Below are 15,147 nucleotides of genomic sequence, written 5' to 3'. Positions count from 1 at the left end.
TTCATGACTCAAGCACAAGAATGCTGTGATTATTACAGTTACACATACACCAAGTCTCCTGCATTGCCAGGGTGATCATGTTTGTCTTCTCTGAATGCTTGTTCCTCCAATTACCCGTGATCTCTACCCCAAAAGGTCCCACGCTGAAATTCAACATATCAAATTCTATGATGTCCTGAACCTAGATGACATCCAGACCCAGAATCCTCAGGTACAGGACACGCTAAAGCTCAAGTTGGAGGTTCAGGTGGACACTGATGCGGAAGCAGGCAATGCTTACAATATTGACCACAGATGAATTGGACAGAACAAACTTGAGAAGCTCTGGACAGAAACTTTCAAAGATCTTGTCCTCAGAGCAAAATGCCAGAAAATCATTAGCGGACGGCCACATACCAGGAGATTCCCACAGATCTCAGAACATTTTGGCTGTATCGTTTTGTCAATATGGTCTTGCCCAATTACATCAAGGAATTGAAAGGACAAGATGAATTGCAGGTGTGACAATTTATTGGCCGGCGGTCATGGAACAAGTTGCGAGTGTGTACAATGTCTATTAGAAGTGTAGGAGTTTTTCACAAGATCCATGTATTTTGCTGGCTTCATGCAGATTTCTCTCTCTTAATGCAGTTCAGCAAATGCAAATAAATCACCAAGACAGCAGTTTCTGGCTGAAAACTTTAATGACACACACCTGGTTTTCACCATGGAGGGGAGAATGATTTAAGACAGCTCCAATTACTCTAATTAAATTATCAAGACATTCTGCAATTACACTTCTTCAGAAACCATCTGCCTGTCCATCCTACCCATCTTAATAGGATGGAACAATCATGCTATTACGGATTATTTACATTGCCCTGTTACATCCTATCCTTTGGCAGCTTGAGAATTCATTGGTATGTTGAATCCAGATGCTCCCACCCACTTATCTCTTAGCGACTTCTATTATGTAAGTAATAGAACGAATAGAAGTAAGCAAGCAACGATATCTTTCCCTCTGTCTCTCTGTAGATTTCAAAAGTTTCCTTCCTCACTGTCTGCTAAGCATTTCTTATCAGTAAAAATGAATTGTCTCATTCATTTAGTGTCTGGGAACTGTACTGATAAAAACTATGCTCTGTGGCTGTATTGTTCTTAAAGACTGTGGTTCATCTTACTTAGTTTTCATCCCATTATTCCTAGGGGTTGTCTGTACTTGGCCGAGGTGTACAGAATACTTTCAAAATATATATATTTAAAATCTCTGACAGTGGTTATATGTGTTTCTTTGCAACTGTACCTTTTGTAATTCCAGGTACATTTATACTTTTTTTTCTGTACTATGTTCATTTCTAAATTAGCCAACCCTGGTTTTATTAGTCTTTCAATACCAGATTACCATTACTTCCTCTAACAGGGAGTATCCGCAGGGTCAACACAAAGAACCACTCTGTCCAGATGATGTTGCATCATATTCATGATCAGGAATAGTGACTGGCTTCTTGACTGTCAGAGGTGATGACTTCTTATTTGTTACTGACTACTTTTCCAAATTTTACAACTGGGCTGTTGGAAAGAATGGAATGGACTGTAAAGTCATTGCTTCTGTCAAAACATTCAAGTGGCAATGTTGCAGCTACGAACAACACCACTAGATTTAGGATTGCTATCCCCAGCGGAAATTATGTTTTACAAAGCAAGTCAGGACAACTCTTCCAAGTCATCACCTGATCAGATTCTCAACAGTCCAAGATTAATTGTTCAAAGAAATAAGGGAAAATAAAGTCACAAATGATCAACATGCAGATATGGAGTTGTCTCTTCTGCCTGTAGGGACATGGTTCTCTGCCGAGGTATCAAAGATCAGCAATGGGATGCAATGAAATGAACTGACCATGAATATAACAAAACATCATCAGGACAGAGTGGTTCTTTATGTTGACCCAGTGGATACTCCCTATTAGAGGAAGTAACTGTAGTCTGCTCCTGAAAGACTGATAAAATCAGAGTAGGCTAATTTAGAAATGAACACAGTACAGAAAAAGTATGATGTACCTGAAATTACAAAGGTACAGTTGCAATGAAACACATATAATCACTGTTAGAGATTTTAAATATGTATTTTTGAAAGTATAGAGCAACGCCAAGGAGGAATAGTTGTCAGTTGAGCAAGTTAACAAGCAGCATCATAGTGAACAATCCCATAGCATCAACAATGTGTGCACATTCAAGTCCTGATGAGAATTAGGACAGGTGACACACACAACACTCAAAAGTACAAGCCACAAATCAGGCTGGTCTTACAGGTCAAGACAAAACTGTTTAAAAGTCCACATTTCATTGACCTCTCATTGTTAGTAGATCAGGTTGAGTCAGCACACCATCTAAACCTTTCAGAGACACTTAAACAATGGATGTGAGAGTCAATATTAAATACTGACCCCAATTCTCATATTGCATTCAGAACATAGCTTTTAACGTGTAATTCTTTCTATTTTAAGAAAGGGGTATGATATAATATTATTATGTAATGAATACAGTTAACATACTGAATGGTTAACATGCTGATAGATATGTAAATTGTTTGGTATATATCATGACAGGAAGTGATGCAAGTTAACACGTGATAGAACAGTTGGAGCAGGATCAATTGGCAAGTAACATGTGGATGAAGAGTTTTGACAGAATCCTGTTAATCTTCACTTAAAAAAAACTCTTTGTTTAGATTACACATCTCTGTCCTGATGAAGAGAATTTAATCATAATACACAACATAAGGATTTCAAGTAGCTAATATTTTAATATAAGGTATCAGAAATAAACATGCATTAGAATCATGAATATAAAACTAATAAGCTTGCCAGTAATTCATTGTAAAGCTCAAGGATTAATTACATCAATGAATTCGACTAAAACATGAAACCTCGATTACAGTGTAACTTGAACATAGTACCACTATGAAGCCATGCTTTACTTCAAAGAGCAAATTCTATAAATGTTTATTACATTTGTATTGAATAACAGGGAGGTTAGCCTGGGAATTCTGCCAGATGAATGGGCCCACATCCAGCAGAAATACCCATTCTAAGTACCTCGTAAAACGCTGAATAAGTTAAAAATGCATTGCGAAGCGACAAGGAAGCCGTTTTTATTACGGAACATACTTACGATAGCTGAACGGACAAATGACAAACCACTATTTAAGGTGTCAGATTGTAATACAATTTAAGAACGTTGTCATGAATAGATTGTCAAGTTAAACATTAAATGAGATCAGGTCAATTTTATTGCTGGCTGTATCTAAGATAACCAGACTGTCCCTGTTTTTAGCATGAAAGTTGAGATCTGCGGGGGAAAATCGAAGGGCTATCAGATCACCAAATCCCCCTTCTGCTGAAGTTTTGTATTGATTTAAACTATGTCTTTTGTTCTTTGTGTAGTTTGCATGTTTAATAACAACACTAGTTTTGGTAATAAATTATATTCTGCTTTAAATCTGAGTTTCATTTACCTCTGCCAATATTATTAAACAGAATTACTTTTTAGTCTTTCAAAAGCAATCTGGTCACTGAATCAGAATTCGCCACTACAGTCCTTCATAGACTGATTTATTATGTAAATTAGCTGCCTGCCTCAGTATGGTGAAAGAAGCCTCCTCGGTAAATCTGTCAGCTAATCTTAGAATTATCTTTGAACGAGTTATTACAAAACAGAACACTGAAAATGGGAATCGATTTCCCAGGCAGATCGGCGATACGTTTCAACATTGCCTTATCCAGCCTGCTGCAGTTCACGTAGAGCACTTTGAAATTCTTCATTGTGACCATCACACTCCAGGGCTCTCTCATAGAATTCAATGGCTTTTGATTTCCTGCCATCGAGTTGGAGAATTAGTCCCTTTATACCAAAGGCAACACTGTCTATTGAATATTCATCCAGTCGTTCTTCAGCAATTTGTTCCAATTTGGCCCGGCAATCTTCATTCACCTTGCTCGGAACTTTGAGTTTTAAACATTCCTTGAAATGGTGAATGGCATTAAGCGGGGAATTCTTCACCTGCAGTTGGTATTTTCCGTAGTCCCAGTGTAATAGTTGCCTGTTCAAACGGTTGCAATCTTCATTTCTAAACAAATTTTTGTAGATTTCATCGACTTTGGAATATTCTTTACATTCTTTGTAGATTTCCACCAGATTAAGTATTGCAAAATATAGTGAGGGCTTCTGATCAAACGCGGTTTGAAAATGGTACTTGCAGAATTCAATCAATCGCTGTCTTTCTTCACAAGCATAATATGAGTGAGGTGTTCTCTTCAGTGCAAGCAACCTGTTATTGTAACATAAACCTATCTGGTGATGAAGGAGTGCAGAATTTGGTTTTATATTCAGAGCCTTTTTCAATATCTGCAAGGCATAATCAACAGATCCAACTTTTCTTAAAACTCTGGCTGCATACTGAATTATATATGGATCATCAGGTGAATTCTGTAGCACTTCTTCCACTAATCTGTAAGCGCCATATTTTTGTTTAAGTTCCTGTAGCCTAAGAGCCAACATGACCTTGAGAAGAGAATCATTTGGGCTCAGTGCTAATGCACGGTGTAATTGCTTCACTACTTTGCAGTCTTTAGGAACAGGTGGATTACCAAGGGTTTCTTTAATTCGAAACATAGCAGTAGCGTGAGCTGTGTTCCATTCAATGTTCTCAGGATCTGCGGCCAGTGCCTTCTCAGTACATTCACTTGCCTCTTTGTAATACTTCCATCCAAATCTCAACAGTGCCCAACCTTTCTCCCCATACACTTCAGGTATCATTGCTGTATACCGAGAGGCATCGGGGAATTGTTGACAGTTCCTCTCCAGTTTGTCCAGGTAGGACTGAGCCTCTTCTAGTTCTCCGACATGATAATAAACCCAGGCTGCATTTCCATAGGTGACAATGCTCCACTTTTCAATTTCAGATTCATGATTCTTCCTCAGAATCTCTTCCGCTTCCCATAAATTATTGAAAGCTTCCTCATAGTTTCCTCTCACACAGTTAACAAAAGCAAGTGCATTGTAAGGCATGGTTTTATATTTCACAAGATCAGACTCGATTGTATAATTTAATCGTTCCTGCAAATCATCCCACTCAACATTTTCTACGCGCAGATCCCATGTGAAGTGACATTGTAGCTGAAGTAATTTCACTTTCAGAGAGTCCCTTGCAGTGTCACTGTAAGAAATATGTTTAAATACTAATTATTTTATTGAAATTAGTCAATGGTGGGTGAATTATTACACACTAGCAATGCCTCAACTTGTTAGCTTCGATCTTGTGGGGAGCATGAAATGGTTTCAATTGGATTTTGAATTTGAAGCAAGCAAGGAATGGATTTGGCTTTGCCGGGTCCACTCTGAACATTGGCTTTGTAACTTTAAGAATGGAATCTGTGGAGGATCTCAGGAAAGCTACAGTCTATAGAAGTCAATTACACAAAATGATAACCAAAAGGTGAAACTTATAAATAAACTAGAAGGACAGATAGGAAGATGTTGGCTGGGCTATAGAACCTTTGCTGTACCATCATGATGCACTTTGAGAGATCAAGATGTTGTATTTGATGATCAGTCATGATCAAAATGAATGGTGGAGCAAGCTCGAAGGGACAATTGTCCTACTCCTGCGTTTAGTTTCTATGTAACATCATGACACTAAATTGTCTCCCCATGCTAACCAGAATCACAACTGACCTGAAAACAGGCAGTAAAGATTCACAACATGAAGGTTCAAGCAGCACAAAGGTGTCTGGGACTCTAATGTTCATGGAATCCGTACAGTGCAGAAGGAGGCCATTCACCCTTTGACCACAGCCCCACCCAGTCCCCATCCCTGTGACCCCATGTATTTATCTTGCTAATCTCCCGATACTAACAAGCAATTTATCATGACCAATCAATCTAATACGGACATCATTGAACTGTGGGAGAAAACCCATGCAGGCACAGAGAGAATGTGCAAACTCTGCACAGTCACCTAAGGTTAGAATTGAACTTGGTCCCTTGCATTATGAGGCACCAGTGCTAACCATTGCGTCGCTATGCGTGTTCTATAGCTATGGGCAGCTGAAGGAAATAACATTCAATGAGGCTTCAGCATTTCATGTCTAAAGTGATGACCATTTCTACCTTGTTGGAACCAAAAGACATTCACCTGGTTTAACATCTAATCTGAACAGTCTCGCCTCCAACACCACTCTGTGCTACCCACTACACACTGACTTGGAGAAATCAGTATCAACACTCTGTTATCCCCATATAAAAATCTTTCTTACCCCATGATGATGAGAATGAAGGAGTTCACCTTCACTTCTACTTCTGATCAACTGCAAAACAAAACTAAGTATGTTCAGCTCTTCGAAGATATTTATACACTCCCACATTCTGTGAAGAAATGCAATTTTACAGAAGTGGGATTGAAACTAAAATGTTAAGGCAACTAATTGCTTATTATCTGCAGGAAATGTGTGTTAAATGTGCAAAAATATGTTATCGCCATCAGGAAATATCATTTCTCCATTGGAATTGGTTTCTGTTCATGTTTAGAATTTGCAGTGTGTGCTTCCTCTGTTGACGTTCTTTCTGCTGCAAAGCAACAGTTGCTGGACTTCATAACAGAACTCATGCTATGTTAATTGATTTGGGGCTTCAATGATAGATGAACAATTCCCACACTACCATTCTCCCAAGGATCCCTCGTGGATCATGATTTTCAAGCATTCTTGACAACTATCTCAAAGGTGCACTAGGCTGCTCCATATGATTTTTTTGTTGGGGTGGGGAGTGGTGGGGTGGGGGTGGTTGCTGGCATCTGTTTCGGGATTTATCCTGGAAATTTATCAATCAAAAATGGATCAAGTGTCTGGTGCAATGGAAATCGATTCAGTGGAACCCGCCTCTCACCAAGTTTTAGAAAAACTACACAGCAGCCAATGTTATTTAAAACATTCACTTTGGCCTTCACTTAACGTTCTACACTCAAGCACATGTCAAATAGTTCAATTAAATCTGCTTTATAAATCACCCTTCTAAATCAGCACCCACAAAATCTGAGAGACTGAGACAACAAGAAAAACACTGTTCCAGAAGTTAGTGGACACTGTCTCAGTGTCCACTAATATAATCGTTCCTGGAAATCACCCCACTCAACATCTTCTACACGCAGATCCTATGTGAAGTGACATTGTAGCTAGAGTAATTTTCCTTTCAGGGATTCCCTTTCAATCTCACTATAAAAAATGTGTTTAAATATTAATTTGTTTTATCAAACTTTCAGCAAAAAACAGCACAGAAGAAATTATTACACACTGGCAAGCCTAGAAACTCAGAAGCAAATAAGCAGTTCCATAAAACTGACAACTCAAATGGCAACCAGAAGCTGAATCTCACTAACAACCAAGAACAACAGACAGGAAACGGCTGATAGAACCTGGGATCATTATGGTCGATTTTAACCCCACTACACCCATTGTCCTCCACCATTCAGAATTGCTGCCTTCCTGAATATGAGAAGAAGATAGCCACAACCAAGATCCAGAAGCCACAACCATGGGATTTGGAACCTGGTTTAGCGTCTGACCTGAAAGGAGGATTAACACTGAGTGACAACTAACACCTTTTACTGTATCTGAAATAAAAACAGAAAGCGCAGGGTAAACTCAGCAAGTCTGAGGGTGTGAGACGCTTTAACACTGTATGATTCTTCTTCACTATATTGTTATCATCCCTTACTGCATCTGTTATTTCCATATTAAAATCTCTCTTACCCCATGATGATCAGGTTTTACAGACTCAGTTGCTTCTTCACTGAAGCTTCCACTGATCAGCTGCAGGAACAGAACCAGCTGCGATGAGCTTTTCAAAGATATCTTTATACCTCCCACGTCTTTTCAGTCAAGTGATTTCACAGAATTCTGCTTGAGATTCCAAACTAAATTCGCAGTTGCTCATCCACAGGAACTGTGTTAAACCTTATCTCAGAAACATAGAAAATAGGAATGGGTGTAGACCATTCGGACCTTGGAGCTTGCTCTGCCATTCACTATAATCACAGGTGATCATCCAACTCACTAACCTGATCCTGTTTTCCCCCCAGATCTTTAACCCCTTTTGACCTAAGAACGAAATCCATCTCCTTCCAATGTCCCACCAGTGAGAGTGGAGAATTTGATGCTCAGTCAAAACTCCATTCATTGCTGCGGGACTGCCACGGGTGAGGTCAGAGAATTACGGCCACAATATTTTGGCCTCAGCTGCTTTCTGCGGTAATGAATTCCACAGACCCACCGCTCTGAGTGAAGAAATTTCTCCTCTTGCGAACCCTAAACAATTACTCCTCATCCTTAGACTATAACCTATGATTCTGGACTATTCCATTATCAGGGACACCTTCTCGCATTTATTCTGTTTGTCTTGTTAGAATTTGATAGGTTTCTATGAGATACCCCCAATTCCTTTGAACTCCACTGAATATAATCCTAATCGACTCAACAATCAACTCTGGTAGCGATATTAGGAAGACAGACTATTACTTGAGTGGGTGTGAATTAAGAGATATTCAACGAGACCTTGGAGTCCTTGTGCACCAGTTGCTGAAAGTAAGCGTTCAGATACAGCAGGCAGTAAAGAAGGCAAGCGGTATGTTGGCCTTCATAATGAGAGGATTTGAGTATAAGGATATTGATGTTTTGCTGCAATTGCATATAGCGTTGCTGAGGCCACACCTGAGTACTGTGTGCATTTTGGTGTCTTTATCTGAGGAAGGATGTCCTTGCTACAGAGGAAGTACAGCAAAGGTTTACCAGGCTGACTCCTGGAATGGCAGGTCAGTTATATGGGGAAAGACAGGATTATATCCACAGGAGTTTAGAAGAGTGAGAGGAGATCTCACAGAAACTGATTAAATTCTAACAGGGTTAGACAGAGTAGATTCAGAAAGAATGCTCCCAACAGTTGGGTTGTCCAGAATTAGGGGTCAGAGTTTGAGAATAAGGGGTAAACCTTTTCGAACTGAGGTGAGAAGTTTCTTTATCCAGAGGGTGGTGAATGTATGGAATTCACTATCACTGAATGTAGCTGAGAACGCAATGCTATCCAATTTCAAGAAAAAATTAGATATAGCTCTCGTGGCGAAAGGAAACAAAGGATATGGGAGGAAGGGGGGATCAGGATATTGAATTTGATGGTCAGCCATAATCAAGATGAATGGTGGACCAGGCTGAAGGACCGACTGGCCTACTCCAGCTTCAAGTTTCTATGTAACCTCTCCTCAGTCCTGCCATCGCAGGAATGAGCCTGGTAAACCTTTGCTGCGCTCCCTCGATCGCAAGAACATCTTTCCTCAGATAAGGAGACATATAGTGCACACAGTATTCCAGCTGCAGTCTCACCAGGGCCCTGTGTAATTGCAGCAAGATATCCCTGCTCCTGTAATCAAATCCTCTCGCTACGAAACATATTAATTACTGTCTTTACTGCCTGCTCCATCTGCAAAGTGACACATCTCCCTCCCTTCTGCCAGAATTATTTTCTATTTATGTTAGAACTTGCTTTGTGCTTTTATTGATGTTTTCTTCTGCTGCAAAAACAGATGTAATCCCACTATTTATAAAAGGGGGAGAGGAAGAAAATGAGGAATTACATACCAGCTAGCCTAACAGGAGAAATTCTAGTGTCTATTATATAGGCTGTGATAACAGGACACTTAGAAAAATATCAACAGGATTGAACAAAGTCAACATAGATTTATAACAGGGAAATTGTGTTCGACAAACATCTTGGAGATTTATGAGGATGCAACTCGTAAAATAGATTAGGGAGAACCAGTGGATGTGGTCTATTTGGATTTTCAGGAAGTTTTTGATAAATTCCCACCTAAAGGTTAGTGTGCAAAATTAAAGCATATGGAATTGGCAATAATACATTGGCATGGATTGAGAATTGGTTAGTAGACAGAGAGTAAGAATAAATGGGGTTTGCTTTGAAGTAACAGATAGTGATGAGTGTAGTCACACAGGGATCAGTGCTTGGGCTCCAACTATTCCCAAAGATATCGATGATTTAGATCAGAGAGAAATGTAATATTTCCGAGTTTGACAATGACACAAAACTTGAAGGGAATGAGTGGTAGGGCAGGTGTTAAGAGGCTTCAAGGTAATTTAGAGAATTTGAGTTTGTGGGCAAATATATGGCAAGTGCAGTATAAAATGGATAAGTGTGAAGTTATCCACTTTTGTAAGAGATACAGAACAGCAGAATATTATTTAAATGGCGATAGATTGAGAAATGTTGATGTACAAATGGTACCTGAGTATCCTTGATTACCAGTCACAGAAAGCAAACACGCAGTTGGAGCAACTGTTCAGAAGGCGAATAATATGCTGGCCTTCATTGCAAGAGGATTTGAGCACAGGAGCAAGGATGTATTGCTGCTGCTGTACAGGACATTGGTGATACCACATCTGAATCATTGCATGCAGTTTTGGTCATAGATAATAGAACCCGATAGTGCAGAAAGAGGCCCTTCGGCCCATCGAGTCTGCACCGACCACAATCCCACCCAGGCCCTACCCCCATATCCCCACATATTATACCCTCTAATCTACACATCTCTGGACACTAAGGGGCAATTTCTTAACATGGCCAATCAACCTAACCCGCACATCTTTAGACTGTGGGAGGAAACCGGAGCACCCGGAGGAAACCCATGCAGACACGAGGAGAATGTGCAAACTCCAGACAGACAGTGACCTGAGCCGGGAATCAAACCCAGGACCCTGGCGCTGTGAAGCAGCAGTGCTAACCGCTGTGCTACCGTGCATGTTCCCCTTACCTCGGACAGAGTGCAGCAGATGTTTACCAGACTGATCCCTGGGTTGACAGGATTGCCATATGAGGAGTGACTGGTTTGACTACACATGCATTCACTGGAGTTAAAGAATGCCGGGGCTTTCGTTGCAACGTATTAAATTCTGGTAGGGCTGGGTAGACTGGTTGCAGGGATAATGTTTCCTCTGACTGGGGTGGTTCTGCAACAAGTGAACACAGTCTCAGGGATGAGGTGGGCCATTTAGGACTGAGAGAAGGAGAAACCTCTTCACGCAGGGTTTTTGTGAACCTGTGGAACATGCTGTCACAAACAGCAGTGGAGGCCAAGTCACTGAATGTACTTAAGAACAAAACAGATGGAATTTGAGGCTCTAAAGCACTAAGGGATATGAGGTGAGTGTATAAGGATGACATTGAGATATAGAAACAGCCATGGTCATATTGAATAGCAGAGCAGTCTGAAGGACTGAATAACCTACTTTTGCTGCAATTTTCTAAGGTTTTATCTGATGGGGACTCATCTGCACTTGAACAGAACTGGGATCAATGCCCTGGTGGGGAGGCTAACAGGTGCTGTAGGAGAGGGTCGAAACTAACTTGGCAGTGCGATGGGTCCTGGGGAAAGTTACAGAGAGGAGGACAAAGATGTGTAGAAAATAGGAGGGACAAACAATGACAGAGCAAAGAATAGTGGGAGCTGGAGTTAGATGGAGATTAAAAAGTGAAGCTGATTAGCATGGTGTCAGACTACATGCGCAGGGTGTTCCAGCCGCACCCATCCAAAGCTGGAAAATCCCACCTCAGGGTCAACGGACCTTTGCACAGTCCGTGTCCCACCCACTCTGATTTCCATGGTGGGCAGGATTGGAAAATTCTATCCCATCCGTGTTCATGTGAGGAGCATCACTTAAAATAATGATGAGTTACAGGCATAAGTCATCACAGGGGACTGTGATATAGTGGCTATGATGGAGACCTGGCTTAAACATGTATACTAAACATTCCTGGGTGCAATTGATTCAGGAGAGATAAAGGAAGGTGAAAAATTGAGATCAGGGTGGGAATGCCAATATTGATCTCAGATTCCATTACAGTTCCAGAGAGGGATGAAAACTTAAAGGATTAAAATTATTTGGTTGGAAAAAGAGCTGTTCCATGGCTTGTGTTTACTCTAAACCCCAAATTGTGGGAGAGAGACAGAGGAGCAAATCTGGAAGAAATATTTAGTAAGGAATTGACTGAGCAATTGTTACATTCACTGCAATCATCTTTATTTTTGTTTGTATCACACATCCCTCGAGGCACAGTTCATTTATTCGATGGAAACACAAGAGTTATGGAGACAAAAACTAAGGGACAGCATAGTGCAAAGGCCAATGGCAGACTGGAAGATTGGGAAACTTTCAAACGTAAACAAAGGGATGCAAAAAAATGGACAAATGGATTTTTTTCTGGATGGCAAGAAATAACTTGATGCCACAGAGTTCAGTGTTTGGGCCGCAGCTATCTACAAGCTGAATTCATGACTTGAATACAGGGATAGAAGGGTCCATAGCCAAATTTGCAGATAGACAAATAAATAGGCAGAACGGGAAGTTGCAATGAGGAAATAAGAACCTTACAAATGGATATAGATAAGTTAGGAGAATGGGCCAAAAAGTGGCAGATGGAGTTTAATGTGGATAAGTGTGAAGTCATGCATTTTGGTTGCAAAAATGGGAAGGTGACTTATGTAAATGGGGAGAGACTTTGGGGTGTTCTGGTGCAGAGGGATCTGGGTGTCCTCATTCATAAGTCACACAAAACTAGCATGCAGGTACAGCAGATGATAAAGAAAGTGAATGGAATGTTGGTATTTATAGCTAAAGCTATAGGATATAAAGATAAAGAAGTATTGTTGCAACTACATAAGGCATTGATGAGGCCGCACCTGGAGTATTACGCACAGTTTTGGTTACCTTATTCAAAAAAAATAATGGCATTGGGGGCAGTTCAGACAAAGTTCACTAGATTGATTGCAGAGATGAGGGGTTTGTTGTATGAAGAGAGATTGAACAGTTTAGGCCTCTGAAATTTAGAAGAGTGAGGGAAGGTCAAATTGAGGTAAACAAGATGATAAAAGGTATGAATAAAGTAGACATGGAACAGATGTTTCTGCTGATGTATAACAAGAGGTTGTAGTCTGAGGATAAGGAGTAGCAAATTGAATACAGAGTTGAAGAGAAATTGCTTCTCCTAAAGGGTTGTGAATATATGGAATTTCTGGGACAGTGAGTAAATTTAAGGGGGAGTTAGATATATTTTTAAGTGGTAATGAGTTGAAGGGTTATTGGGAGAAGGCAGGAAAATGGGGATGAGGAGCATATCAGCCATGATCAAACGGTGGAACGGACTCGATGGGCCAAATGGCCTAATTCTGCCGCTATATCTTATGAACTTATGAAGATGCTGCAGAGGTGCTGATTTCCCACCTTTGATTTCAGGTGGAATGCATTATTTTCCATTACATTAGCACTCACGAGATGGTCAGTAGAAATGTTGAGTCTGGAATGGTGTTGAGAGCTTCCTCAGTGACAGCATTCTTCATTACATCGAGTTGTGATAGTGCTTCAATCACTGTTCAAACTGCTGGTTAGATCCAGTGATGATTGTCCTTGTCTTTGTCTTCAAGGAATCTGATTTGGTTGTAGCTCGGTCTGTTGGTCTCTTATTTCCTTCAGAGACTCCTCCAACATCCCTGGATTCAGCAGCAGATTGTTTGTTGCTGCAGAGTTTCAACCTGTATTGTTTGGTGCAGTGACATGCAAACTTCTGTGGCTTGTTTCCAGTCAGTCCGAGAACACCTAGATTTTATTTGCTGAGGACTTGTAAATCACGAGAGTTTCTTCATCATTGTGCTCTAATATAAGGATTCAGAGCCTGACATCACTGGAAGAATAAGTGTGTCAAGTGATCCAGTCTTAGTTTCCCTTTTCCTTTGGACAGAATACACACACATAGCTCTGCTGGTGCTGTCTTTCTACCTAGATATATCTGTTCTCCTATACATAGTGTGAATAAAGGAACCTGCAACATGTTTACCCTTATGAGTGGTGCCTTTACACCATTGTAAATACACAACATTGTGCTTCGCCATCAGATAACAGTCTGACAGCCTGATCCAGAACAGGAACAACGTGGTGAGTGGCCTTAGATCATGCTACAGAGCCTGAGACATTCCTCGACATTTTAGTCAGATTGCTATGAAGTCGCTTTGACAGAGTGTGGGGAGAAAGCGGGAAAGTGGGACTGATCCACTTCAGATCAGCCATGATCTTATTGAATGGCGGGTCAGGCTCGAAGGGCAAGATGGCCTACTCCTGCTCCTATTTTTTATTTTCTTATGTGTGGAAATCTCTGTCTTGTCATTGAACAGGGAGGCTTTGAAGGCACAGTGCAGAGATAGTGCTGAAGCAAAGGGTTGGAGAAGCAGAGAGATCCCTCGTGGTGAGCCAGTCAGTTCTGTGACAGGGACAGTGTGTCAAGACCCCACTAGTAAGAAGTCTCACAACATCAGGTTAAAGTCCAACAGGTTTATTTGGTAGTAAAAGCCACTAGCTCTTGGACTGCTGCCCCTTCATCATGTGAGCCCCTTCAAAGGTAGTGGCTTTTGCTACCAAATAAAGCTGTTGGTCTTTAACCTGGTGTTGTAAGACTTCTTACTGTCCAACACCGGCATCTTCACATCAAGACCCCACTAGCACAGAGTTAGCTCGTTCGGGAGAGTTGTGACCCAGGTGTGGTACTGATCGAAAGTGACTGGGGAAAGTCAAACAAGGAGGAAAAAAAAGTGAACCATCAGAAGGATCATGCCTGGGAATGTTGCTGTTATAGTAGATAGAGCTTCACTAATGTGTGGGATAGCAGTTACAGCGACACTTGTCCCAGGTACTATAAGGAAAGGAGGGTTAAAGAATGTTATCAAAATTCCCCAGTTTAAATTGGGATGCAGCTGGCCCACTCTCCCAATTCAAAATGTTTAAACAGCAGACAGGTTTCTTCATTCCAGAGTGTCTGACCCAGACAAGCACACCATAAGATTCACCTAGTCATTGGGACTAGTATTGGCAGAACACATCAGGATTGAAATCAAAAGAGCCAAAAGCTCATCCAATGGACTACATTGGAAGACCAGTTCAGAAACCGGTTAAACGTTCACATTCATTGATTAGGGTTCATTTCATTTCAACACAATACGCCAAGCAAAGCTGCCACCCACACTCAATTTATTTTCATTTTATTGGTGTGCCTACTGGTCACTGT

At 40.8% G+C, this 15,147-nt stretch overlaps 1 protein-coding gene across 1 annotated transcript; it reads right to left on the bottom strand.

Moving 5' to 3' along the window:
• Positions 1 to 3,753: 3,753 nt before the first annotated feature.
• LOC145354563 (interferon-induced protein with tetratricopeptide repeats 5-like) lies at positions 3,754 to 13,432 on the bottom strand. The gene is made up of 2 exons (XM_080206028.1): positions 13,365 to 13,432; positions 3,754 to 5,194 (listed from the first exon to the last, which is right to left on the bottom strand). The coding sequence occupies exons 1-2, from the start codon at positions 13,430 to 13,432 to the stop codon at positions 3,754 to 3,756; spliced, it is 1,509 nt and encodes a 502-aa protein (XP_080062154.1).
• Positions 13,433 to 15,147: the final 1,715 nt, after the last annotated feature.

This window comes from Carcharhinus amblyrhynchos, chromosome 17, assembly GCF_965287045.1.
Source record: "Carcharhinus amblyrhynchos chromosome 17, sCarAmb.v2.hapA, whole genome shotgun sequence".
NCBI lineage: Eukaryota > Metazoa > Chordata > Chondrichthyes > Carcharhiniformes > Carcharhinidae > Carcharhinus > Carcharhinus amblyrhynchos.
Note: the sequence above shows the minus strand (reverse complement) of the source record. Positions and strands in the feature narration are given on the sequence as shown.

Coding starts and splice junctions, on each gene's coding strand:
- LOC145354563 (XM_080206028.1), bottom strand. CDS start 13,432: ATGAAGAATGCTGTCACTGAGGAAGCTCTCAACACCATTCCAGACTCA. Junction 5,195..13,364: donor ACATTTCTACTGACCATCTC/GTGAGTGCTAAT, acceptor TATTTCTTACAG/TGACACTGCAAGGGACTCTC.